We start from the raw sequence: 24,508 nt of genomic DNA, 5'->3' as shown, positions 1-24,508 counted from the left end.
TGCTTTCGTGGCAGAAAAGTCTGAAAGAGGGACTGAATGGGAGGGGGAAGGAAGGAGGAAGTAGGAGGGAGGAGTTAGGCAAGGAAAAGTGGAAAGAAAGAAAAAAGGGTGAGAAAGAGTAAAGGAGGACAAGGAAGGGAGGGATAAGAAAGAGGAAGAAAAATGAGGGAGAGAGAAAAAAATATGAGGACAAGGAAAGAAGAGAGGAGACATGAAAATAAGGTACAGAAGGAGACAAGGAGGAAAATAGAAGATGAAAAGAGACGCTACAGAGTGGGTAGGAAAGGAGACAAGGAAGCAAAGGAAAGAAAAGGAGGAGATATAAAAAGTAGCAACAAAGGAAAGAATGACAGTAGGAGATGGGAGAGCACACAAGGAGAAAGGCAAGGAAGGGAGTTGAGAAAAAAGTAAGAAAGGAGAAGAGGAGCAATTTCTGAAATAAGAGGCACAAGTAAGAAAATGAGGGGAAAAGAAAGGAAGGAAAGGAAAAGATGGTTTAAGAAGGGAGAGTGGAGGATAAAGAATGAGATAAGAAACTGAGAGAAGAAGAAGGAAGGACAGAGATGGAGGAGATGAGGTGGAGGGGAAGCAAAGGAAAGAAAGTGAGAGGGAGTGACAAGGAGATGAAGAGGAAGCACAATGAGGAAGTCAGAGAGGAAATAAATGAGGAGATGGAAAAGAAAATCAGGAGGTGGAGAAGAAAGGGCGGGAAGGGGAAGGAAATAAGGAGCTAGGAAAGGGAAGAAATAAAAGGGGAGAGCATGAGGGGATAAGGAAGGAAGGAGGAAATGTAATAAGGTAGTAGGAAAGGAAACAAGCAGACAGGGGACTTAATGAGGAGGAAAGGAGAGAAAAATTGGAATAGGATAGAAGAGGAAGGAAGCAGAAGAGGAGTACTGGGATTTGAACCAACAACCCGGAGGAATGTATGGTTGTGTGCATGTAGAGTGTGTGTGTGTGTGTTGGGGGAGGGGGGCAGTACCTTTCTTTAAACCCCCATGATTCGCTGCAGTGGCTGCTGGGCTGTGTCACCATGGCAACTGGGTTTATCTGAAACACCTGAGTGGTACCAGCTGTTGCTCCCAGGTGTGTGTGTGTGTGTGTGTGTGTGTGTGTGTGTGTGTGTGTGTGTGTGTGTGTGTGTGGACTAAAACAGTCGTATTTAGGAAAAGTAGGAGATATAAGTGCGTAGAAAAAAGGGAATGCAGAAGGGAAGGAAAGGAGGCGAGGAAAGGAGGGACAGAAAAAGGACAGAGGAGCGACGGATAGGATAACAGAGGCAGAAGAGGAGAAGAAAGCTGGTCGAATATAAAAGGACCAATTAGAGCCGAGCGCCTCCTCTCTTCACCTCCTCTCCCGGTCGGCCTCATTATCCCTCCCTGCCTCAGCCATCTCACACAACAGACGGACAGAGAGACAGGACGAGGAAGACGACTGACAGAGAGAGAGAGACAGACAGACAGACAGGTGGCTCAGACTGAGTCTCATGTTCACAGAGGTTTGGTAATGGTTTGGTAATTAGAGGAGTGGGATATGTGGGATATTTGCTCTCACCTGTTATGGACTCATTAACCTCCATCTCTTTTCATATTAAAAGCTTAATGCTGTATTCTGATTGGCTACCTGGTCACATGTGATGAAAGTTTGAGATTTCACCACATTTCTCTCATGATTGTCTTTTGGTAAAACACCTGCTGGGCGTCGGGACCCGGTAAACCCGGTCAACCCGGTAAACCCTTAGAAAAACAAGACCTGGTCTCAGCAACGTGAGGACACTTTGAAAACTAAAAACACTGAGACTCGACTTTGACGTTTGGGTGATAGAGCTCAATTGAACATTTCAACACCTGACAGACAAAGAGGATCAGGAGTTGTAGATAAATAATGAAGCCTGATCCTGGAGCTGCAGACCTGTTATTCACACACTGAGGCTAACGAGATCTTCCTACGACTGATGGGTTAGCTTCTGATTGTCATGTTTCTGTTCTTAAAGTAGCTTCTGTTCCTGTTTATTATCACTTTATTTGATATATGATGGAAATCCAAATGAAGAACAAAAGAATGAATAAAGTTGCTGCTTTGACTCAGAAAATCTGACCAATGGCAGCCCAGTGAGGGACACAGCCGTCCAATCAGGCCCCTGAAGGAGAGACCTGTCAATCATCTGGTCGCACAGGCTGCAATGATGTCTGCCTCGGGTCTGATGATCAATAGTGATCATCATCACTACCAATCACTTTACTGATTAACCAACAAGTCGTTTACGTCTATAAAGGCCAATAAAGAGCAAAAAATTCACATCACAGTTCCCAAAAGCCCAAATTTCACTTATATTTTGTAATTTTTGCTAAAAATCAGCAATTAATCACTTGTTTAAATTCCTGTTTTTCAAAGCCCGGCCTCGTTGTTGTTGTTGTTGAAGGTGGTTTTAGGAGGTGGAGGTGGTTTTAGGAGGTGGAGGTGTTTGTTGGAGGTGGAGGTGGAGGTGTTTGTTGGAGGTGGAGGTGGTTTTAGGAGGTGGAGGTGGTTTTAGGAGGTGGAGGTGTTTGTTGCTGCTGCTGGAGGCTGCAGAGATCTGTGTGATAAAAGCTAAGTCTGTTTGCATATATCTTCAACAGCACCTCCGCTCTTGCTCAAGGGCACGTGGGTGGGACAAAGTGTCAGTTTTGGGGGTTAAACCTTCAGCACGATGTTGCATATTTTATTGCATGTACTGTCACTGATATGAAAGCGAGCACTGCGGAGTCTCTTTATCCCGTCGGATTAGCGCTGATAGAAATGAGATGAGAACATTTTACTTGTCGGAGTGTTTGAGTCGGTAAATGTCAGCGGGCTCATTTCACCGTTTCCCAGCTGTTTTCTCCGACTCGCAGAATGAGCTCGACAAAATGTTAAAATGAGGAAGGAGCATCTGGATCCAGCAAACGCCTCCTGACTGCCGTCTAACGTGATGTAAAAGGTCTTAAAACTGAAAGAGGAGAGTTTTCAGTGTTTGTTCGACACTGACGGAAACGTTCTTCCTCCGCTCCTCTCTCCGAGGCCTCAGTATGCTTCAAACGAACAGGTGCGTCGTCCGCTCACGTCTACAGTCAAAGCAGCCTGCTGTCGTCCCTCCCGGCTGCATCCCCCCTCCCCCGCCTCCCTGAGCTCCTCCAGCAGCTCGCAGCCTCGACGTGACGAAATGTTCAAAAGGGATAACAGAGCAGGAAAAGTGCTGCAGTCATTCAGGAGTTTCAGGAAAAGTATGGAAGTAAACGGTCATCATACAGAACGGCCTGTCACTTTCAGATCATTATTACTAATGGACCAATATAAAAACATGGTTCTGGATCAGTGGTCTAAGTTTATGTTGTAGTCGGGGGGGAGCTAACTGACGTGTTGCTTCCCACCACTGCAGGCGACGCGGTGCGTTTGAAGCATACTGAGACCTTCGCCCTCATCCTGTCCTCGACCGACCTCGAGAAGAGGCCTCGTTGAACTCGAGTCAACGAGGCCTCTTCGGTTCTCTGTCCGGCCTCCAAACGAGCGAGGAGCAAAGTAATCGGCTCGCTGGAGGAAGGAGCAGAAACACGGAAACATTTAGCTTTTGACCCTCAGGCCGTCGTTTGTCTTCTCAGGTGGACTCAACAGGTGAAGGAATCCTCATTCTCACAAGAACGAGACTGAAGACGAGGAAGAACGTATCAAATCAAACATGACGCACAAACTGAACGTGGACAGGATGAAACAAAGAGCTCACATTTGGATTTTCTGACCTCGGAGACGTGATGTGTTGCAGAGCAGCAGGTCTGAGCCGGCCTCAGACAGACGGAGTTTGGGTTAAGGGTCGTCGGGGGACGAGTCTGCGCCTTCCAGACTTGGTCGACTCTGGCCAAGGCCAGACAGGAAGTGAGCGAGTCAGGCACACAAAGAGTCAAACGGCCTCTGAGCCAGCGAGCGAGCAGGACGTCCAGAGGTGATCTGCTGCGGAGCAGAAGAACCAACGAGCTCCCAGACGGCCTTTTTAAATCCGTCTGCAGCTTCGTCTTTTACTCATTTTCTAAAGGAGATAAATAAACACTCAGCGTAGCATAATAGCATCATTTTAAACACTGAAGATGACGCTTTACTTCACTGGTCCCATAACTTCCCATCGGTCTCCAAGGAGACGGACGTACTTTGAAAATGACAGCAGTTTTAGTTCAGTTTGAAGTATTTTCCAAACGTTTGTGAAGCTGAGAACGGTCATGCTTACAGTTTGCTTTTCTAATGAAGTCACCTCAGCATCACAGGTTAATTACTGTTACTCTGAGAAAACGAGCTTCATTATCTCTAAACATCCAGATGATCAGGAGCAAAACAAAAGGTCGCTTCATGTTTACTGCTACTGTAAAGATGGCGTCTTAACAACTGCAGCAACTGCTTTCAGGTGAAGATGTCAGATCGAGACTTTTTATTATTGATCAACGCGACTTTATTTTACCACTCAAACAGGCAGCAGTGCGGGACACCTCTGCTTTCAGCTGAGCAGCGTCTCTCACAGTGAGCAGCCATCATGTTAATACCCTCATATCGCCACCACAGACAGCTAAAGTTCATTAAACCTACAGAGCAGTGAGTGATTGTCAGGGTCCACTTCTCTAAATCTGATGAAGTCGATTTGTCCTGATAAATTATGTCGTTATCGAGATCATTTGTCTTTTGTTTTCTCTAAACTCCAAGAAAAGTTGTTATCAGGAGATACTGAGCTTTGAAAGAAACTTCAAGCAGGCCGGTCTCTGCTTCTGCAGCCATCTGAATTCATTCATTATTGAAAACTTTATTCTTCACATATGTTTAATTGCGTGTTTGCCCGGAGACAAATTTCACTTTTTACGAGCTGACTCACCTAAAGACTCTGCGCTTAATGCAGCAATTCAGTGGAAGTCATTATCTCAGGGGGCGTCATGTAGAAAAATCACTCGTTCGTGCTTTCGCATCACATCCTCCTCTTCCTCCTCCTCCTCCTCCCGCCGGCAAACAGCGCTGATGTGCTGCATCAGGTCTGAAGACGAGGAGGAGGAAGACTTTTCACGAACTGAACCACGTCTGCAGCATCTCCACACGTCTCCGTATCAAACTGCACTGAATCCAGGTGAGGAGGCTGGTCGTCACGACGCCGCCCGGCCTCCTTCATGACTGTGACGCTGCAGAGTCAAATCATGAACTCAGTGTTGTATTTACAGGAAGCGTCTTTATGGGACCCGTAAAATGAAGCGTCACAGAGCGTCACCTTTAATATGAGTCAGTGCTCAAAGTATTAACAATAAATAAGTTAACTGTTTATATTTCATCCTCATTTACAGCTTAAATAATTTAGTGATCCTTTTAGCCACTTGGTACCCAGACTATCAGGAAGTGTAGTTTGGACTGGACTCAGAGGTCCGGATCAATCGTTCCCGGACAGGGAAAAGGTCGTCGGCTCACGTCGCGGCGTGCTAACAGCTGCTTTAAGAGGTCGACGCCTCAGTGGCTCTTTGGCTTGGGGAGGCGGGAGGAGCCGGAGGTGAAGGCAGCCGTTTTGATCTTAACCCCGTTACCGTCTGGGTCATGAGGCAGCTGCTTGGCCACCCTCGTCTTCGGCGGAGCGGCGGCGGCCGAGGCAGAAGCGGAGCTGGAGGCCTGAGACAGGAAGAGGCGGAGCTTGGAGGGCTGCAGGGACCTGGTGCGGGTTCCTCTCCTCTCCCTCGTCTCTGCGTTCTCCTCCGCCTCTTCGCCCGCTCTTTGCCCATAATCCTTTCCTCCCGCGGCCTTTGGGTGCGTGGCGTCGGTATCGGGGCAGTGCGGGTTGCTTTCAGCGGGGGCGTGTGGCTGGGCGGAGCAGGGGTCAGCTGGAGCCGGGCGTGGGTCCGTCAGTGGTTCCGGGTCATCCTGACTGGAGGAGTGAAGAATCTGTGGCTGCAAACAAAACACAGAGTCACATTTTACAGACGTGAAGCTGCCGACGCTCGAACACTCAGATCAGCTCCGACCGGACGACGCACGGAGATCTGAGCGTATCGATCGCAGTCGATCGACTGGTGTGTGATGTTTAAATATAACAAAGACAAAGAAACTGAGAGAAAATCTTTGTTAAATGATTCATGGCTTGTTTGAGGCGAGAGAAGAAGAGAAAAGAAGTGAATCTTTCAGATGGTTGGTCATTTCAGACATCGCGGCTTTGATCTGTGTGTGTGTGTGTGTTTGATCTGTGTGTGTGTGTGTGTGTGTTGTTTGCTTTGATGTACTCGCGTCCTGCTGCGCTCGTTGTTTATGAGTGTGTCCTCGCTGTATACGATGCTTTTATTTTAAAAGAGTCCAGTTTTGTTTATTTTCATGCTTTAACTTTGGCGAGAGACAACAAGTCAGAAACACACGACTGAGAATCAACCCGGTTCACCTCAGGACGTGGTCTCGGCCACTTTCTTCTGAATCAACACAAAAATCTGCCAAACGGACTGTTTTTATGAAGCAAAGCACTTTTTACAACAAAAGTCTACATTCACCCAATCACACACCAAAGACCGCCGAGGCCGGGGATCGAACCGACGCCCCTCTGAGTGGAGCTCCTGAGCCACGGCTGTGGGGCCGCAGCTGTGGGGGCGAGTTGGAGTAAAGAACTTCTACAACATCAACACCAAAACTTTGACCTCAATGAAATATGTATGAAACAGGTCTTAACGGTCCATCAAAGGCGTGAAAATCAGATAAATCTGCTCCTGACTTTTGTGTCAAGTGTCTGAAAAAGGTCCCTCCTCCAAACGTGTTCTCACCTTGACCAACTGATTTCCTCAAAACATCTTCGCTCTCCAGAAGCGCCCCCCCTCCCGGTCAGAAAATCTACATGGTCCTCACAAAGACGGGGGAGCTGATCGTCGAGCTGCATGCAACCGAGCGTGACTGATGCAGAACGTTAAGCTTCTTGTTGCTTTAATCCCGCAGCCTGCTCTCATCTACACGCTGATAATCCGATTTACACCGAGAATCAGAGGAAGAGCACAAAAACTGAGCAGTGAAATCCATCATGTGCTACAATCTCAGCTTATTGATCCTGGCAAACTCCTGTGAAGTAATAACTAATCTGCTGCTTTTTTATCCGTCTCGCGCTGCTGCTGCCGCCGTCGCCGCCGCCGCCGGGAGTTTGTTCACCAAAGTCCCTGCTGAGATTCACTCATTCATCACTCATGTCTTTCTCATTTATTTAAGCCTCCTATAGCTGTGACATCCTGAATAAATGAACAGATCAGATACATATTAATAAGACGATGACACTTCTGGAATACCTAACAGAGATTTCAGACGATCCATCACCTTAAAAGTCAGCCATGTTTTGGATTAGGAGGCCAAACTTACTGCGACTATTGATTATTCTATCAATTATTTCTGTGACCTTCAGACCTGCAGACTTGTCTTCTGCACAATAACTCTGACAGGAGGTTTATTGACATCGTTACACGTGTAGGAAAATAACTGGACAGTGACACAAAACACCAGACGACGACAACAGCGGCTGCAACAAGAAGTGGAATAAAACTAATGAAGAAGAAAATGTTAAATAGATGAAAGAATAAATACATAAACATGCAAATGAGCAAACAAGTACTTTCTGGTAAATATGTAGTAATATTAGTTACTTTAAACTGGCTCTTACTTTTTAACTAACTCACATTTTTAGCACTGAATCATGTGAACATTTTTTAGATTAATCCCACAGTATCTTTAAATTATTCTGCATCAGATACCATCGTTGTGAACACGAGGACCTTCTGCTCCACGTTCAGCACAGTGTTGAAACTCTTCTTTGGAAGATTAAAGCTTCAACACCTCGTCAAAAGAAAAAAGGTCCAAAATCCAAAATATTAATAGCAGAAAAGCACCAAATCCTTCAATCTGAGATGTTGACTCCAGAGAATCATTCAGATTTTTGTTCAATCGTTTAAGTGCTTTGAATTCTTCATTAACGAAGCTTGTTAATCCGTTTTCTCTTTAGTCGTTTTTATTGTTCTTCAAACCTTTGAAGAAATTGGGAGACTTGATTTTAATATTTATCATACAGGATTATTCCTTCAGTTCTTTCTTCAATTTCATCTGGCGGTCGCTGATTTCTTTTATTTCTTGTTCATTTTGAGCAGCTGCGGCTCGATTGTGCTGTTTGGGATTGGGACAAACACGAGGAGGAGGAGGAGGAGGAGGAGGAGGAGGAGGAAGAAGAGGTCAGGGGTCGGACCACCAGCCCTGTGATTACTGGCTAGTGCTATCATTGATATCTGGCATTCAGAGATGATCACTGTCAGCTGATGTCTACAGACACTTGCTGTGCTCAAGTGAAAAATACGCAAGTGTTAAATAATGCTGAGCGCATCAACGCTGCGGATTTATTTTGGATTTAAGTTATAAATTTTCTTCCTCTTTCAGAAACAGTGAGATGCTGCTGTCTGCTGATAACCGCTGGTGTTCAGAGCACTAAACTTCAGTTTCCATTCAAACATTGTTTTCAATAAGTTCAGCATTTTAATCACCAGTGGACACTTTTTGAATTCACTGCAGAGAGAGAGCAGATCTACTGAAGCAAACAGAGACAGCCGTAGAAAAATGGTCAGCAGTCGTGTCTCATTTATTATTATTATCAAACTGATGCAATTTATTTTCAATGCAAACCCCCCCCAAACACATCAGCGATTGAAAAGCGGCATCGCTCTACTCGAGAGAACAACCTGAAAAAATGAGCTTGAAACTGTCGATTCATTTACAGGCCTTCAGGCTGTGAGCCAATCAGAAGCAGTTATGTAAAACAAGAAATGAAGAGCTGTGTCCCAATGCCACACAAAACTGGATTTAAAAGCTGCTCAAATGAATAGTCAACAAATCAACTGTAAGAAACTTAAAGACATTTAAGTAATCGATTAATCAGAAACACTCTGGTTACCGCTCCTCAAACGTGAGCATTTGCTTTTTTTGTTTCATATAACTGTAAAATGAATATCTTTGGGTTTTGGACGTTATTTTTATGACTGATTAACCTGCTGATTCTCATTTTGTTCGACCAACAGCCCAAAAGTGAAATATATTCAGTTTAAAATGATATAAAACAGAGAAAAGCAGAGAGTGCTGCTATTTAAGAAACAATTATACAATCATCAAAATAATTGCTAGTTGCAGCTCTAAACCTTTAGTACGCACTTTCCCCAACGAGAAGTAGAATCACAATGTGTCCAGCAGGTGGAGACGCTGGGTTTCTATTCTGAATGTGTGACATGAAAACATTTGGAGGTTCTTCATAGAACACACAGCTGGAGCAGAACTCAGCTGACAGTGAGGAAATATTCGCTGGTCAACACTGACATCTAAAGGTGGCCGGTGGTACTGCAACCTGTCTGTCTACCTGTCTGTCTCCTGCAGGGACCCCATTTCCAATGTCTTAAAGTCCATCCCCCATAAATAAAAAACAGATTTGGGGGGGGGGGGTACAAGAAAAAGAAAAGGGAGAAAGGGGTGACCTGATGCGGAAAAAGGACAGAAAAGACAGTCAGGGAGAGGGAGGAGAAGATGAAGAAAGAAAAGAAAAGTGTGTCCTCAATCACATGCAGGTGTTCTGAAGGAGGATTCACCTTCTGTGTGTGTGTGGGGGGGGTGTTGGACACAGGGAATCACTCGACTGCCAAATTTTCTGCTTCCCTGAGAACGACATATAGGATGTTCCCACAGTAACACACACACACACACACACTTGGCATACAAAGTGCTGATCCAGCCTAACCACCCCTCCCTCTCTTTGCTGTCCTCTGATTGGTCCCTGGAGGCCCCTGAGATGAATAATATCACTTCACAGCACATCATCGATCGATCGGTGATCAAAGTGGGAACAATAATGAATAAACATGAGGTTGTAGTTTTGGTGGGACAGAACTCAGTCACAGCAGGGATTAGTAACAATAATAATAATAATAATAAGTGTAGTATTGGAACATTTTGATACTGTTGGTCTGATTATTGCTCATGTTTCAGCCTTTAAAAGTCACATTTTCTTTATTTATTTAGTCATTTCTCACTTGTTTGAAGTGGGCGGGGCTCAACGTTCAAACACTTCATATGAGCTGTGTCAGGAGACCTCTGTGGATCTGCTCAGATTAATCTAGTTCAGTGGTTCCAACCTGGGGGTCAAGATACATCTGAGGGTCACAAGATAAAAGAAATAATAATAATAATCTCTTTTTCCCTCTAATATTGCATCATCGCCTTGGTTTCCACATTAAGGCCACAGCTCGCTGCTTTGTTTGAGGTATCACAAGACAAAAAGGTTGGAGAACCACCGACACCCAGAGCCATAAAACCCCCAGAGACTGGCAGACCACATCCTGGTCCAGGTCAGTTAAACTGGCCTCCAGCACACGCGTGCACCTTCGCAGACTTTAAGCGTCTATTTCAGTTCACTGCTGAGGTGTTTATCTCATCCGGAGCCTAACGAGCCAGAAAACGTCTGACATCAAGTCCAACAACATCAGCACTTTAACCAAGAATCACAACTCCCACAATCGTCAGCGGCGTCCGGACACGACATGATTTCCCCGGAGACGCGGCAGCTTCACTCCATCATGCCGAGGAAATGAAGGGCATCCTGAGCGATCTCATCTCCAGTGGTTTGACTGCTTCAAGTGGCTGAACGAGTCGGAGTGAAGTGCACCTCATCTAATGCAAAATTTAAGAGCCGTTTAGAAAGATAATTTTAGCTCCGCGCCGCCTCCTGACGAGCCTCTGGACTCGGCTTCACTGGGCTCATTCCAGTGTGAAGGAGAAGGTGCGACCTGTCCTCTGGGGAGCAATGAATCATGGGTAAAACGGTCCTGAGAGGTGGTTCATTCATTTCACAGAAAAGTCCTCAGCTCTTTATATCGTGCAACGTGTCAGCTTTTCTTTTCATCTGATTTATTTACTACCTGAGCAGAACACACCTGCAGACAGACAACGCTGAGCGGAAGCTTTTCAGAAGAAAAGTTTTGCCTGCGTGACGTTGATTTGGTCGTTTTTCCTTCATATTTGTGCTTCTAGCATGAGTAAGTTGTCTTTGTGGTTAAATTTTTCTTTTTTTTCTGTTTTAATTGTGTTTATTGTTGATGTACGATCGTGAGTCTGCACAGGGTGTTTTATTTTGAAAATTTACCAGATTCTCTGCACTGCTCCTGTGTCTGACTTCCTGCCTGGCTCGATCAGCTCCATCAGACGCGTCGACCAGTCAAAGCATCTCAAAACAACATAATTAGACTTCATTCATCAATTGAAGGAGCTGATCTGCTTCCTGACAATGTCCTGAATAACTAACAAACATTTACCAGCTGAAGACGGACGCCGTGCTCTGCAGCTGAGACCAAACCGAAGCTTAAAGACGGAGAACACTCTCACAAACATTGACTGCAGCAGACGTGTAGAGAAGCAGCAAACAACTGCAGAGGCCATGATTCAGTGTGATTTCAGCTTGTGCTGGTTTCACCTTCTGCAATGTTGGACAGAATGATGGACAGGTGAACACAACACAAAGCGTCTCATTGGATGGGACAGGGAGGAATGAGGAAAGAGGTGGAGGAGGAGGAGGAGGAGGAGGAAGATAAAAAAAGGTTGCTACCGTACCACGCTGTGTCACTGAAGTAAAGCACTAGTTTTTCCACTCCTGGGCGAAGGCAGAGAGGCAAAGACACAGAGGACAGACGGACGAGTTAGAGCAGAAAAACAGAGAAGAAGAAAACTCACTCACAGTTTCAAGCAGAGACACGATTTCTCAGACGTGCTGAGACCTGTCTGTCCTCAGTCAAAGACAGACAGAGTCACTGGGCTGAGGAGGACAGACAGGATGGAGGGAAGTGAAGCTAATCAGGAAAGAGTGAAGAAGAACTGAGGAAGAGGTGGAGAGGAGACGAATGAACGCATTAAGAGGCAGAGGTTAAAAGCTGGAGTGAAGTGAAGTGACCAGCAGATTAAACTCATGTCTGAACGAAGGAGCTCCGTTAATGTTCATTCATGAATAAGTTAAAACAACCTTCAGCGTCACACAGAAACTTTTAATGTGGACCTCGTGATTCAGTGCACTCGTCTCGGTTGAGCGTCATTTTGAGTAGAATATTCATTTTGTGCAGGCAGAGCCGTCAGGTCTCCATTAAAAACATCTTCCGTGACCTTCGACCCTTCACCTGTCAGCCTCTACTTAATCTGTGCAGGAAATGAAGCGGCTGCACTCGTTCGAGATGACCGTCATGTATCCTGTTAACTGTAATAAAGGATTTGAAATAAACGGAGACCCTGAACTCATTTAATTAATTTCACTGAAACCGTGAACATCCTCCACCTGTCCTGCTCCATCTAACACTTTATCCCATGTTATAATGAATTAAAGGGTTTTTAATCTAATGCCAAATTCAGACCACGCAGTAATTAAGTCAATTTTATCTACATATACTGGATATGTCCAATCAAAGGCGGAGCTGACCAATAGGAGCACAGAGTTCATTTCAACTGTGAACACGGAAAAGAGAAAGATGTTTTCTTTGATTTCAACCTGGAACTAATTTCACGATCGGCCTCGAGGGTCAGGAGCGTCACACGACTGCAACCACAGCAGTGGGGGCGGAGTCAGCTGGTGGAGCAGTGAAGGCCGCGCCTTACGTGTCAAGCTCTGATTGGTTCATCGTGACGGCTGCCGTGTCTCTGGTCCGAGTCGCAGCGAGAACTGATGACCTGATCATCTCAAAACACTAAAATGCCGAGTTCAGCACAATGCAGATGTAGTTTTTTAGCAAAATAAGCTGATTAATTAATCAATTAATAGTTTTAATTAAGTCAATCTAACAAAAGACTATCTGCAGACACGACAGCACGTTTCTGCTGCAAGAGGATTTTCACTTTGATTCTTTGCATTATTGATTTGTTTCCAGTTTTTCTCTGGTTTTACTCAAACTTGAAGAAGATTTAACAAAATTAGACCCTAAAAATGATCAAAATACCGAGGAGCCGTGTTTCATCTATTCTCAAGGGAACTTTTAGCGAAATCTTGAAATTATGCAAAAAAAAGACAAAGCAAAGAAAACGCAAGTTAGTCACGTTTCCATAAACTGGTTTGGATGAATAAACTAGGCGACGCAAAGTGTATTTTCATCAGAGGTCGGCTTTATAAGCTACGGTATGTACGCCGATAATAAACAGTAGAAGAAGAAGAGCGCTGAAGAACGGACACGGCAGGGTTGGACGGAGCGAGGTCGGCAGGGATTTGTTCGTTTGGCTGAGTTATAATTGTTTAATGTCAGGTACTGCTGGACATGTTTTCACCTGTTCTTGCACGTTATGGGAATATCTGATAATACGACGATGGCGGAAACAGCTTTGTCTTCTTCTTCTTCTTCTTCTTGGGGTTTTGTAGCAGAAACAGCTGATCAGTCATGTGAGTTGTTTTCTGTCAGAACTTATTCAGCGAAGGTGTTTTCATTCCAACACTTTTTCAAAAAAGTGAGGAAGTCTTTCCACATTGTGCCCTTTCCATCAAGCCTTTCTATGCTATATGTCCAAACGTGAGTAAAAACACCCTGATGGACACACGGCCGGCGTTACAACCAGGATCTAGCAGGGACACGGGGTCGGTTCTGGGATCTGGACGTTCTAATCACTCTGTGGGACGATACCAGAGCCTGCTGGGACACTCGTGACGATCATGATGAGGATGAGATGTCGAAGAGTTAGCAGTGGTTTGGGTGAAGGTGGTATTTGGGAACTATGGGGTGGGGGGGTGGGGGAGAAAGACTCACTTTTTCTAGCGAGGTGGGAGGGGATGCTGGGCTTCGGCCTCCCCCTGTAAGGCCTGGAGCGCTGATACTGCCAGGGTGGAGAGAGGAAAGGAACAGGAGGTAAAGCCTGAGGAGAGACAGACGTGAAGAGACAGAGAGGAGGAGAGGACGCTGATCATAACTGAAGAGAGGAGGAAGAAGAGAAGGGGAGGACAGGAAGACGGAGGGACAGACGAACGGAAGTGATGACGATGATGAAGATATTTACAGCTACAGGAACAGGTGACTTCAGTCAACCAGCCGGTCTGTGAAGGCTCACGTGACATCAAGAAACAAACTGTATCAATGCAGAAGTTACTGAAGAGGAAGAAGAGGAAGAAGAGGAAGGTAAAGCAGAAGATAAAATAATGAGAATTAATTATACAAACCACAAACAAAAAAAGTCCAACAGAGAGAAAAGTCAAAGAAAAGAAGGTTTTTAAAGACGAGCACTGACGGAGCCTGATGACGCTGATGAGTCGAGAAGCTCCGAAACGCTCAGCTGTTCCACGTTTACTCACATGTTCTCCATCACTGCTCGGAGTTTTCTGAGAAATATTAACTGGTGTGTGTGTGTGTGTGTGTGTGTGTGTCTCTCTGTGTGCGTGTGCTTATGTGTGTGTGTGTGTGTGCCGTTGTTTGTGTGTATGTCTTTGTATGTCTGTGTGTGCGCGTGCAGTTGTCTGTGTGTGTGTGGTTGTGTATATGTCTTTGTGCGTCTGTGTGTGTGTACGTCTCTGCATGTGTGTGTGTGTGTGAGTGTGTGTGTGTGTGCATCTCTGTAGGTATGTGTGTGTGTGTGTGTCTGTGTGTGCGGTTATGTGTATGTCTTTGTGCGTCTGTGTGTGTGTGTACGTCTCTGCTTGTGTGTGTGTGCGTGAGCAGTTGTGTGTCTGTATGCGTGTGTGTGTGTGTGTGTGTGCGTCTCTGTAGGTATGTGTGTGTGTGTCTGTGTGTGCGGTTATGTGTATGTCTTTGTGCGTCTCTGTGTGTGTGTGTCTGTCTGTGTGTGCATGCGGTTGTGCGTCTGTGTGTGTGTACGTCTGTGTGTGTGTGAGTGTGTGCGTGTGTGTGAGTAGTTGTGTGTCTGTGTGTGTGTGCGTCTCTGTAGGTATGTGTGTGTGTGTGTCTGTCTGTGTGTGCATGTGCATGTGGTTGTGCGTGTGTGTATGTGCATGTGGTTGTGCATCTCTCTGTCTGTGTGTGTGTGTGTGTGTGTGTGTGTTCTCACAGTGTGCTCTCTCCAGGGCGTCTGCGAGGCCACGCTCTCTCTCTCTGTCACACTCGTCTGCGTGTGTCGATCCATCCTTCCTGTGGTCTCCTGGCAACGACACCTGGTGGTCACCGTGGGAACGGTCTGCTCACAGGGAAATATGGAGGCTTGTTAGTAACTAGGGGACATTAATGTGTGTGAATCACACAACGGGAACATGACAAAGAGAGAGAGAGGGTGGAGAGACATGGACACAGACCAGCTGACGGGTGAGTTGTGCGATGGTTCGGTCGCGGCTCCTCAGCTCCTCTCTGAGCTGCTGCACCTCCTGCAGGAGAGCCTGCACCTGAACACACACACGTATACACACAAAGGATTGTGGGAAATGTTGGATTTTCTAACGGAAGAAGAAGCGGGCGAGGCCGGTTGAAGGAAAGCCGGCTGCTGCTACGTCGACCTCGCTGTTTAAATAAAGTTTTAAACGTGCCGACCTGTGCGTCTGAGCCGCGGGAGGCGTCGTTGACCTCAGGACTCAAAGTGTCTGTGGTCAGAGTGTCTTCGTCCACATCCTCCTCCTGAACAACACACAGCATTTACACGCTATCAGAACACAAGCGCCATCATGAGAACACTTTCACCTTTTGCCTTTTCATCTGCTGAAACGTGCTGTAATGTATCAGAGTTTGTATGCTCCTCTTCCTCGCCTCTCACCTGCAGCAGTAACCTCTGCAGGTACTCCAGCTGTGATCTGACTGCACAGCAGTCTTCAGCCAGCTCCTCCAGATCAAGACCGAAACCAGGAGTACCAGGAGACAGACAGGGCGACCTGAGGGGAGACATAACAAGTGCTGCGTTCAGGGACGAATGTGAAATACTGCACATCTGGCTTCTGCTGCAAATCCCGAAATACTGGCGTCCAGAAATATGAACGTCTCACACATTTCTGTGTGAGGAAACTCATTCAAAACTCTAACGAATGAATATTAGCCCAACAGGGATCAGGTGAACTGCGAGCTCTGCAGAGCGATACTGACTCACCTTGGAGGACAGAGGTCCAGAATGAGCTCACTGTCCCTGGTCACGTCTGTCCTCTTATTCCCAGGATCCTCCGTTAGCTTGTAGCACTGGAAATCACTGAGGGGACGATGGAAGCGTTTGTCACATGACGGCCAGCCTCTATGTAATGTAATTTATTTATTCCAACAGGGACAGCGCACAATAAGACATTAATCCTGTACAACAGGAGAATATGCATTGTGCCAGGTTATAGCAATTTGCTAATTTCCACCTGTAGTCCCTGGGCAGGTTGATGGAGTAATACACAAAAGAAAAATTACTAATAAAATCATAGAGCAAGGCAGAGGTACAATATATAGGAGAGATAAATATAGACATAAAGGCAGATTCGACAGAACAAAACAGATTGCCTCCCAACACACGCACGCACACGCACACAATTTAAAAGTGTGTGCACTCTTGAGTCGACAGATCTTCGACTGTTCGCTCAGTAACTCACTGCTCGTGTTCTTCCCTCTCGTTTACATGTTTGCAGTCCTGCAGTCAGAGGTGTGAGTCTCCTCCTCTCATATAATTTGAATAACAGAATACACTCTGATTCAAAGCTTACTCAGTACAATTCAGCTCTGATGACAGAATGTGATATTTTTATTTTCAATTTTATCAAAGTATATTATGTCAGAGCTTGAGATCTGCTCCGACTCTCAGTGCTTTTAAATCAAAGCTTTTCTGTTCGTCAGTCTTTTATCACATTAAATGTGGGACGACTTTTATCCCACATTGCACTGTGATGTCACTCTAACTGCACTGTGGTTTGTATTCTCCTGTATCATCAGTTTTATTATCATTAAGCTTAATTTAACCTTCTATCTTTAATTAAATGTGTCATTTTATTTTGCCTTGTTATGTGAATCACTTTGACCTTTTTGAAAGGGCTTTTGGCTCGTCTCTGAGGAGTTTTTATGAAAAATGCTTCTGATTTCTGAAACGTGGACGCTACATGTGCAGGTGAAAGGAGACAGTTCACGAGGACATGCACCACATGTAACGTCCTGTCGTCTCAGTGGATGTAGTCTGGGTCAATAAAAAGCTGTTTCATATTAACATTTAGCTCAAAGCTGCAGAGCGAGCAGAGGTCGCGACATCTCCGCCTCCTGTTCGTTCATGTGATGTGTGTGACCAGAGCAGAAACACACTGCACACACTGATCAGGAAAAGAACTATTGATTTCCCCCTCGCCCCACTGAGCACGCCAATCTTTCAGTTTCCTAATGAGCTGACTGTTTTTTTAATCCGGCTTTTGCATTTGTGACCTTTCCTCTACAGTCGACATCAGGACTCAACTCTGAAATGACCCTTCTGACCTTTCCTCCTACAACCAGAAGTTTTAACCTTGGCAGCGCTACAACAACGTAATTAGAAAGACATGTTTAGTGTTATCTGGTTAAATCTGAGTATTTCTACACACACTTTAGTTTGCCCTCTCTGGAAACGTTTTGGAGCAGCATGGATCTCGTTCCAGCGCAGACCATATAGACTACCACTCAGGTTAACCAAGCACACAGAAAAAGCACCTTTCATTGTCATTGTGGACGTCCTGCGTTCCCCAGCAGAGCTGTCTCCCCCTCCACTGAGCCATGTGGGAAATCCCGTCTCCATCTGCAGGGTTCAGACCAGCAGCACGATCAAACAGGGGTTGTTACACATGAAAGAGCGTATTTGGAGAACAGAAGACTGCAGGTGTGATCACACAATCAGCCACATATCATGAACTTCACTACGTCTTCATGATAATATTCTCTGAGCATTTTGTTTTCCAGAAGAAGGAGAACGAGCCGGAGGAGACGGAAACATATTAAAACAGAACAGAGACGATGGAAATGAATGGTGCAGAGGTCAGAGGGAGAACTGCTGCGAAGGCTGACCTTCATCTTCATCGTCCTGCATTCAACACAATAATGTGTTTTTATACAATAACACAACCCTGAACAGTTTCCTGAAGTGTTCCTGAGTCCAGGTGTTGATCTCTTTATCCAATCACGTGTTGACAAAGTGTTGACCCTCGCTCCATCCTCGCTGTGAACCACTGAGCCTTTCAATCATGATGCTATCACCTGTTACCAATCAGCCTGTTTACCTGTGGTTTACCTGTTACCTTGCTGTCACAGATTAAAGTGAGACCAAAACCTGAAGCTAATCTGCTTTAGCTGCTTAAAATGCTTGAGCTAACGTGGAACAAAGGCCTTCATTCCTCAACTGGACTTTTAGCAAACATTAGCTAAATCGTCTTAGCTGCTAGCTGTTAGCTAACCTGAACAAAGTGTTTCAGCTGCTAAACTGAACTATTTACTTCATTTAAAACATGTTTCAGCTGTTTCAACCTAAACTCTATTGTTTTAACTGTTGAGGTGAACAATTAGCTGACCCGAAACAAAAGCTAAAGCTAGAGATTACAATTAGCAGTTTTAATTAGTTCACTTTCAGGTTCTGCATCAGTTGTGGATGAATTCATTAAGATGCTGTTGTGTTTTGTTCATGTTCTGACCAGCAGTTCTGAAGTGCTCTGAATTTGTTGGTTAGCGTGGATCATTTTGCCTAATTAACACAGTAAAAATTAGGTTATTACTGGCAGATTGTGTCACACATCACAGCTCTTATATAACTTTAATGGATCCCATAATTTTCCTTCATCATACACAGACACTAACATACCACTGTGCAGCGAGGCGTCCTCCAGGACGTCTGCATCCAGCATGAGGTCGTCATCATCCAGATCACAGGAGTCCAGGTTGTTCAAGACGTCCTGAAAGATGCACAAACAGACACATTTCCCATCTTTGCTGTATTTATGATCCAGCTAACTGTGCTTAATACTTTAATACTCCAGCTCCTGTGTCACTCACGCCATAACACGTACTTGTGATGCGTGATTTAAAACATCAACATCAACATCAGCGAGCGAGAGCATCGAGCCGCCGACATTTAACAAGGAGAAATCTACGAGCCAAGACGAAACACAAATACCAATTTCTACGCTCACGGGAGCAGGAAATAGAACAGAAGGTGAACAGAAAGCTCAGACGGCGGAGATCGATGCCTCGTCCACATGTTTTTAAAACGTACACTTTTCTGCGTGCTTCGGTCTTTCGTCCACACACAAACACGGTTTTAGGTGATTGAAAACGGAGCTTTGGGGAAACTCCTTCCAGGAGGATGCTCGGCTGTGATGTGCAGACGTGGAAAGAGGCGCTGACTGTGTGCGCTGTCATCTTTGTTTACATGAGGCTGTTCTGTACAGTGGCGGATGAGGCCAAAGTGCTGGAGCTGACCCGTTTACATGTAAATGTACAGCTACTCTTCCACTGTCCTGAGGTGTAGAGGCGTCGGACTGCACAATGGAGAAAATCCAACAGGAAACAGACCTCGTCGTTAGGCTGATCGGTGAGCCAAACAGTGTTACAGCTCGTTTCAGCTCACTACGTAGGACTTTTTCTGTCCAGTGCTGCTCTGTGTGTCAGACAGCAAAGCCAAAGTTCTGCAATCTGTTGTCTATATTTACCTGTTTGTGATGGTCTGTTCTTCAGCAGCCGCATTAATAACGCAGCTTTCTGCATGTGTTGCAAGAATAACTACACGTTTGCAGCTCGTTTAAATCATGTCACAGATGCTTTCTGGCTGCGTGTCAACCTTATCTCCTCCGTCAGCGCTCATCTTAAAGTTCGACCCGGCCGATCTCACAGCGTTCAACATATTCTGAGCTGCAGGGGAATTTTTACTTCACAAACTACGGATATGACAGATCTGCACGAGGTTACGATCACACACAATCTCCACAGTTATTGTGAGTTAGTATCGAGGTCCCCAGCTCGTATTAGTCCCACGCCAACGGGGTTTTGTCTTCATCTTTTTCTACAAGGTGAAACAGAAACAGTCCCACTATGCAGTTCTACAGCCCAAAATAAAAATCCCTGAGAACAAACACAAAAGAACAAAAATCAAACCAATCTCTTTCCTCCTTCTATGAAGCAGCAGCTACAGCACGAAGGCCGACGCAAGCTTCAACCAGACTGATGAAAGACTGAAAGACCTTCCCATCGCTGTGAGCAGAGTCTTTTGAGCCTGCTGATCAATGGCAGCTGAATGAGTTTTTGTATGTCTGTATAATGGAGGAGCGAGAGGATTCGATTCGGACGTGTTCTGAAACTTAAAGAGGCTGAAAAACAGAACGTTCCACCTCAGCATCATGATTGGGCCGTATTCTAATCATTATTCCTGCTCTAAATGATGCAGCATTACAGCGTTACAGGATATTACTATACGTGTGTGAAGTGTTTTCAAAGATTTATCGCTGCAGTCTGAACCAATGGGCTTTGAGCTGAGAGCCACAGGCAGGAAGTCAGACGGTATTTAGAGACGGACCTGCTGACGGTGAGAAACACGCAGAAACATCACAGTCAAAGTAAAAAAAAATAAAAGAAGCAAAGTTCAGTTCATAAAACAGAAACAAAGAGTTCAACTTCACACACAGAGTTTGTTTCCTGCCTGGAGGAGCTTAGTCACACCACAGTAACCTGAGGACACACACACACACACACACACACACACACACACACCTGCAGCCTGTCCCTGGCGGCTGCAGGTGTGTGTGTGTGTGTGCAGTCATCCACATCGACACACTACCTCCTAATCTCCTCTTTCTGCTGTCCTCCTCCTCCTCTCTTATCTCTTCTCCTCCTTTCAGGTGTGTTCTCTCCCTTCTTCTCCTCTTTCTCATCTGCTTCTCTCCTTATTCCCCTTCCTCTCGTATCTTCTCTTCTGCTCTTCCTCTCCTTTCCTATCACCTTACTTCTTCTCTCTAGTAAACTGTCAATTTTTTTCTTTTTTCTCCTCCTTCCTCTCCTCTCTCTCTCCCACCTTCAATCTTTTCATCTTCCTTCCTCTCATCACTTCTCCTTTGTCTTCCTCTTATCCTTTTTCCTCTTCTCCTCCTCTTCATACATCTTTTCTCGACCTCCATCTTTCCTCTCATCCTCTTTAAACCGCTCAGCTAACCTCTCCACTTTACTTGTCTCCTTTGTCCTTTATCTTTCTCTTTCTTTCTTTCTCTCTCTCTCCTCCTTCCCTGATTTTGATTTAATTTTTATATTTTGACAGAAAATATATTTTAGTTTTAGTCTTATACTTTGTTCCAGTCTGATCATTATTTTTAATTTGTCATCTTAGGATTTTAAGGCTACGGCTGTCACCATCTTTGTCGCCCACAGTTGCCATGGTAACAGAAAACACACTCTACCTATTCTCAGATTCTCGCCTTCTGTAAAATTTGCACACGGTAACTATGGTGCAGTTACGATGGTGTTACGGTCGGCTGCAGGTCTGTGGAGTTAAGGTGCTGCCACTGGATGTCAACTGCATACAAATGAAAATTAAAGTAGCTGTGCAGCAGTGAGTCAGACGGAGGAAGAGGAGGAAGATGAAAAGGGGGAGAAGAGGAAGACAAAGAGAAATACAGGAGGGTCCATCAGCGGAACGATCCGGACTAAACCTTGAAGTCATGTGACTCTAATTCATTCTGCATCACCTGGGTCTCTGTGATGAAGCTGAGCCAGCCGGAGAAAACCTGGGCTATTTAGACGCCTGCGTGATAAAATTTATGTTGGTAAAAGTACACACACCTGAATATAAAGGATAAAAAAACTTAAGAGGTGCATCAGACGTGAAAGATGGTATGACCTTTAATTTATGGGTGAATGGTTGAAGTGATCAGAGACTCCAGAATTCATAAAGAAAAAGAAAAATAAAGACCAAAGTGAAGAAGTAACTGCTTAAAGCTGCACGGAGAAGGTGACTGAAGTACTTAAACTTGTAAAATACATCAAAGTAAAAGTAGTGGCTACAGAAGCCCCTGAGGACAAACTGTGCACACAGGCTAAATAGCTAAGCTAAAAGCTAAACAAACCTGCTGTACAGAGAAGTGTGCAAAACAGGCAGTGAAGTAGAGGAAGAGGAAGAGGAAGAAGAAGAAGAAGAAGAAGAAGAAGAAGAAGAAGAAGAAGAAGAAGAAGAAGAAGAAGAAGAAGAAGAAGAAGAAGAAGAAGAAGAAGAAGAAGAAGAAGAAGAAGAAGAAGAAGAAGAAGAAGAGGAGGAGGAGGAAAGAAGAAAACGAGGAAGAGGAGCAGACAAATGACAAATTCATGAGGGTCCGTCAGCAGAACTGCCCGGACCATAATTATTTAAAACTTCATAAAATAAAAATGTTTCTCTGCTCCACGCGGCACGATGCCTGAGCGGCATTAGTCTGTTTATTCTGCGTCACTCAGTTCTCAAACTCACAACCTCAGACACGAAGAGCGAGTCACGATGTCGCCGGGCCGCCGGCCAGGTGAGGGGCCGGCCTCACGCTGCGACCCAGAACCCCCACACTGCTGTTTAGAGACGCTCCATTTCCTCTGACTGCTGTAGTTCACATGAGGATAGACTAAAATACTGTCAGAAATTCTGTTTTTAAGACACAATTAAGAAATTTACCGCAGTACATCTGCCATGACGTCCCAGGTTTATCATTTTATTCACAAACGCTGGACATGAAGGTCGCGAGAAGCTGCTTTACAGTGAAACTTTGGGATGCACTCTGGGCTCAAGCTTTGATCATTCAAATATCCGGCTGGACCATTTGTGGAGGACAGTCTGACAGCAAGCTTAGTGTTGATTGAGTCAAAATTTTTGCTCATTGGAACCACAGTTTGGTGAAAGTTGTAGCACAAACAACTGATTTGTTCTGATTTTTCTAAATTTTAAACTAAAGGAGGTTATTTTTGACCTCCTGAGCTCTACCTCTCATCTTTCCTACGTTTCCTCTGGTCTCTGAACTAATCACACACACACACACACACACACACACACACACACACACACACACACACACACACACACACACTCCACAGGCTGAGGCCTGTCCTCAGACCAACACTGACCCCTGCTGCTCATTTCAAAGATGAATAAAAACCATGTCTGTCAACATAAGCTGCTGCTGTAAATCAGAGGGCCGGCCTATTGAAACACAGAACACAGTACACGGTACACACAGTACAGAAAATATATGGTGAAAAAAACTTCTCGCATTACTTCAGAACTCCTGAGTGTCCTCAGATCATTAAGGCCCAGAGCTCATCAGGGTCTATCAGTCTTTAAGAGCCACAGCTCGTTAACACACAGGGCACGTTGAGACAGAGAGCTCATTAACACCCACTCAGCGTGGTTCAGGAAGTACATTAACTGTAGTGAACAAGACAATAATGGCAGCACTCGAGGCTGGAGACGACGGACGCGTTCAATCGACTAACTGAAGGAACCTTCAACTGCTGTCGACTGTTTCAAGTTCTGGATTTAGTTTAACTGATCCAGGTCTTTGATAAAAAGTCAAAGGTGGAAGAATCCAAGGTGCATTTCAAGAAGAAACATCCAGTCACAGAGTTTGTTAGATGTTCTGCTAATGGTGCTGAAGATGCTACTGAGAAAACTGATCTCCAATTATGGGTCGATTTTGGACAAATTCAGCCAACATGGTGACTTTTTCCTGTCAACTTCAGTGAAATGTTTTGATTGTGCTGAAACTCTGACGAACACCTCTGACTGGCTTCTTCTCCATGGCGACGACACAAGAGGATCATGGGTATTGCAGTATTTGATGCTGTTTGCCAAAACAATAATCATTTTCAAAAACTAGGAGGAAATGAGTTAATTTTATTTTATTTTTTCATTTTAGGTGTCTGCCACTTATATATGAATGTCAGATTAGCAATAATATGACATTATAAATAAAGCTACCACATAGGATATAGCTTTTATATTCATTTATATGTACAAATAATTTAAATTTTAATACTATTTATATTCTAAATTCATTATCTTGAGACACACCTATAAATCTAAATACTTTGCCATCTGTTTTTTTAATTGAGATGTGAAAGTGTTGGACAAACAACATAATAATGATCACAGTGAGCTGCCTCACCTTCATTCACCCTCCGACAACATGCAGCAGTGAAAGACTCGAGCTGAGGAGCCCGTTTGTTCTGCAGAGGCGGCTGCACTTCACACAGAAGACACCAGAGGGAGCCAGAGGGCGTCATTCAAACTGTCCTGATAGTGAAATCTGAAGCAGACGCTGATCTCTGCAGATAAATATCAGGGAGCTCATGATGACCTCTGGGAGCGTAGAGACGCAGCTTTGATTTCTGATTTCAGAAGATGGATGTCACTGAACTATTGAGCACTGCGTTTTAACACTTGAAATAATATAATTTTATTGGATGTTTTATTGGAGGTCTTTCTGAATTCTAAACAGGGAGCAGTTCCACAATTAAAGACATCAGGACTCTATAAAAATGTGCTTTTTGACTGTTTATGGATTCCTGATCAACTACTTGGATTTTGTCGACATCATTATGAATACAAATAATAGTAATTTTAAACAAAA

At 44.8% G+C, this 24,508-nt stretch overlaps 1 protein-coding gene across 1 annotated transcript in view; it reads right to left on the bottom strand.

Moving 5' to 3' along the window:
* Positions 1-578: 578 nt before the first annotated feature.
* The window catches only part of LOC121624828 (serine-rich coiled-coil domain-containing protein 2-like), a 55,915-nt gene continuing 31,985 nt past the window's right edge, over positions 579-24,508 (bottom strand). Inside the window, exons 7-14 of the mRNA XM_041962750.1 lie at positions 18,742-18,832; positions 17,604-17,688; positions 16,051-16,146; positions 15,724-15,838; positions 15,504-15,587; positions 15,272-15,358; positions 15,031-15,156; positions 579-5,916 (exon numbers count right to left, since the gene is read on the bottom strand). Coding sequence (XP_041818684.1) covers positions 5,485-5,916; positions 15,031-15,156; positions 15,272-15,358; positions 15,504-15,587; positions 15,724-15,838; positions 16,051-16,146; positions 17,604-17,688; positions 18,742-18,832 — 1,116 coding nt within the window. The 3' untranslated portion in view covers positions 579-5,484. The remainder of the gene's footprint in view (positions 5,917-15,030; positions 15,157-15,271; positions 15,359-15,503; positions 15,588-15,723; positions 15,839-16,050; positions 16,147-17,603; positions 17,689-18,741; positions 18,833-24,508) is intronic.

Source organism: Chelmon rostratus, chromosome 21, assembly GCF_017976325.1.
Source record: "Chelmon rostratus isolate fCheRos1 chromosome 21, fCheRos1.pri, whole genome shotgun sequence".
Taxonomy (NCBI): Eukaryota; Metazoa; Chordata; class Actinopteri; order Chaetodontiformes; family Chaetodontidae; genus Chelmon; species Chelmon rostratus.
This window is presented reverse-complemented; position numbering and strand designations above follow the sequence as displayed.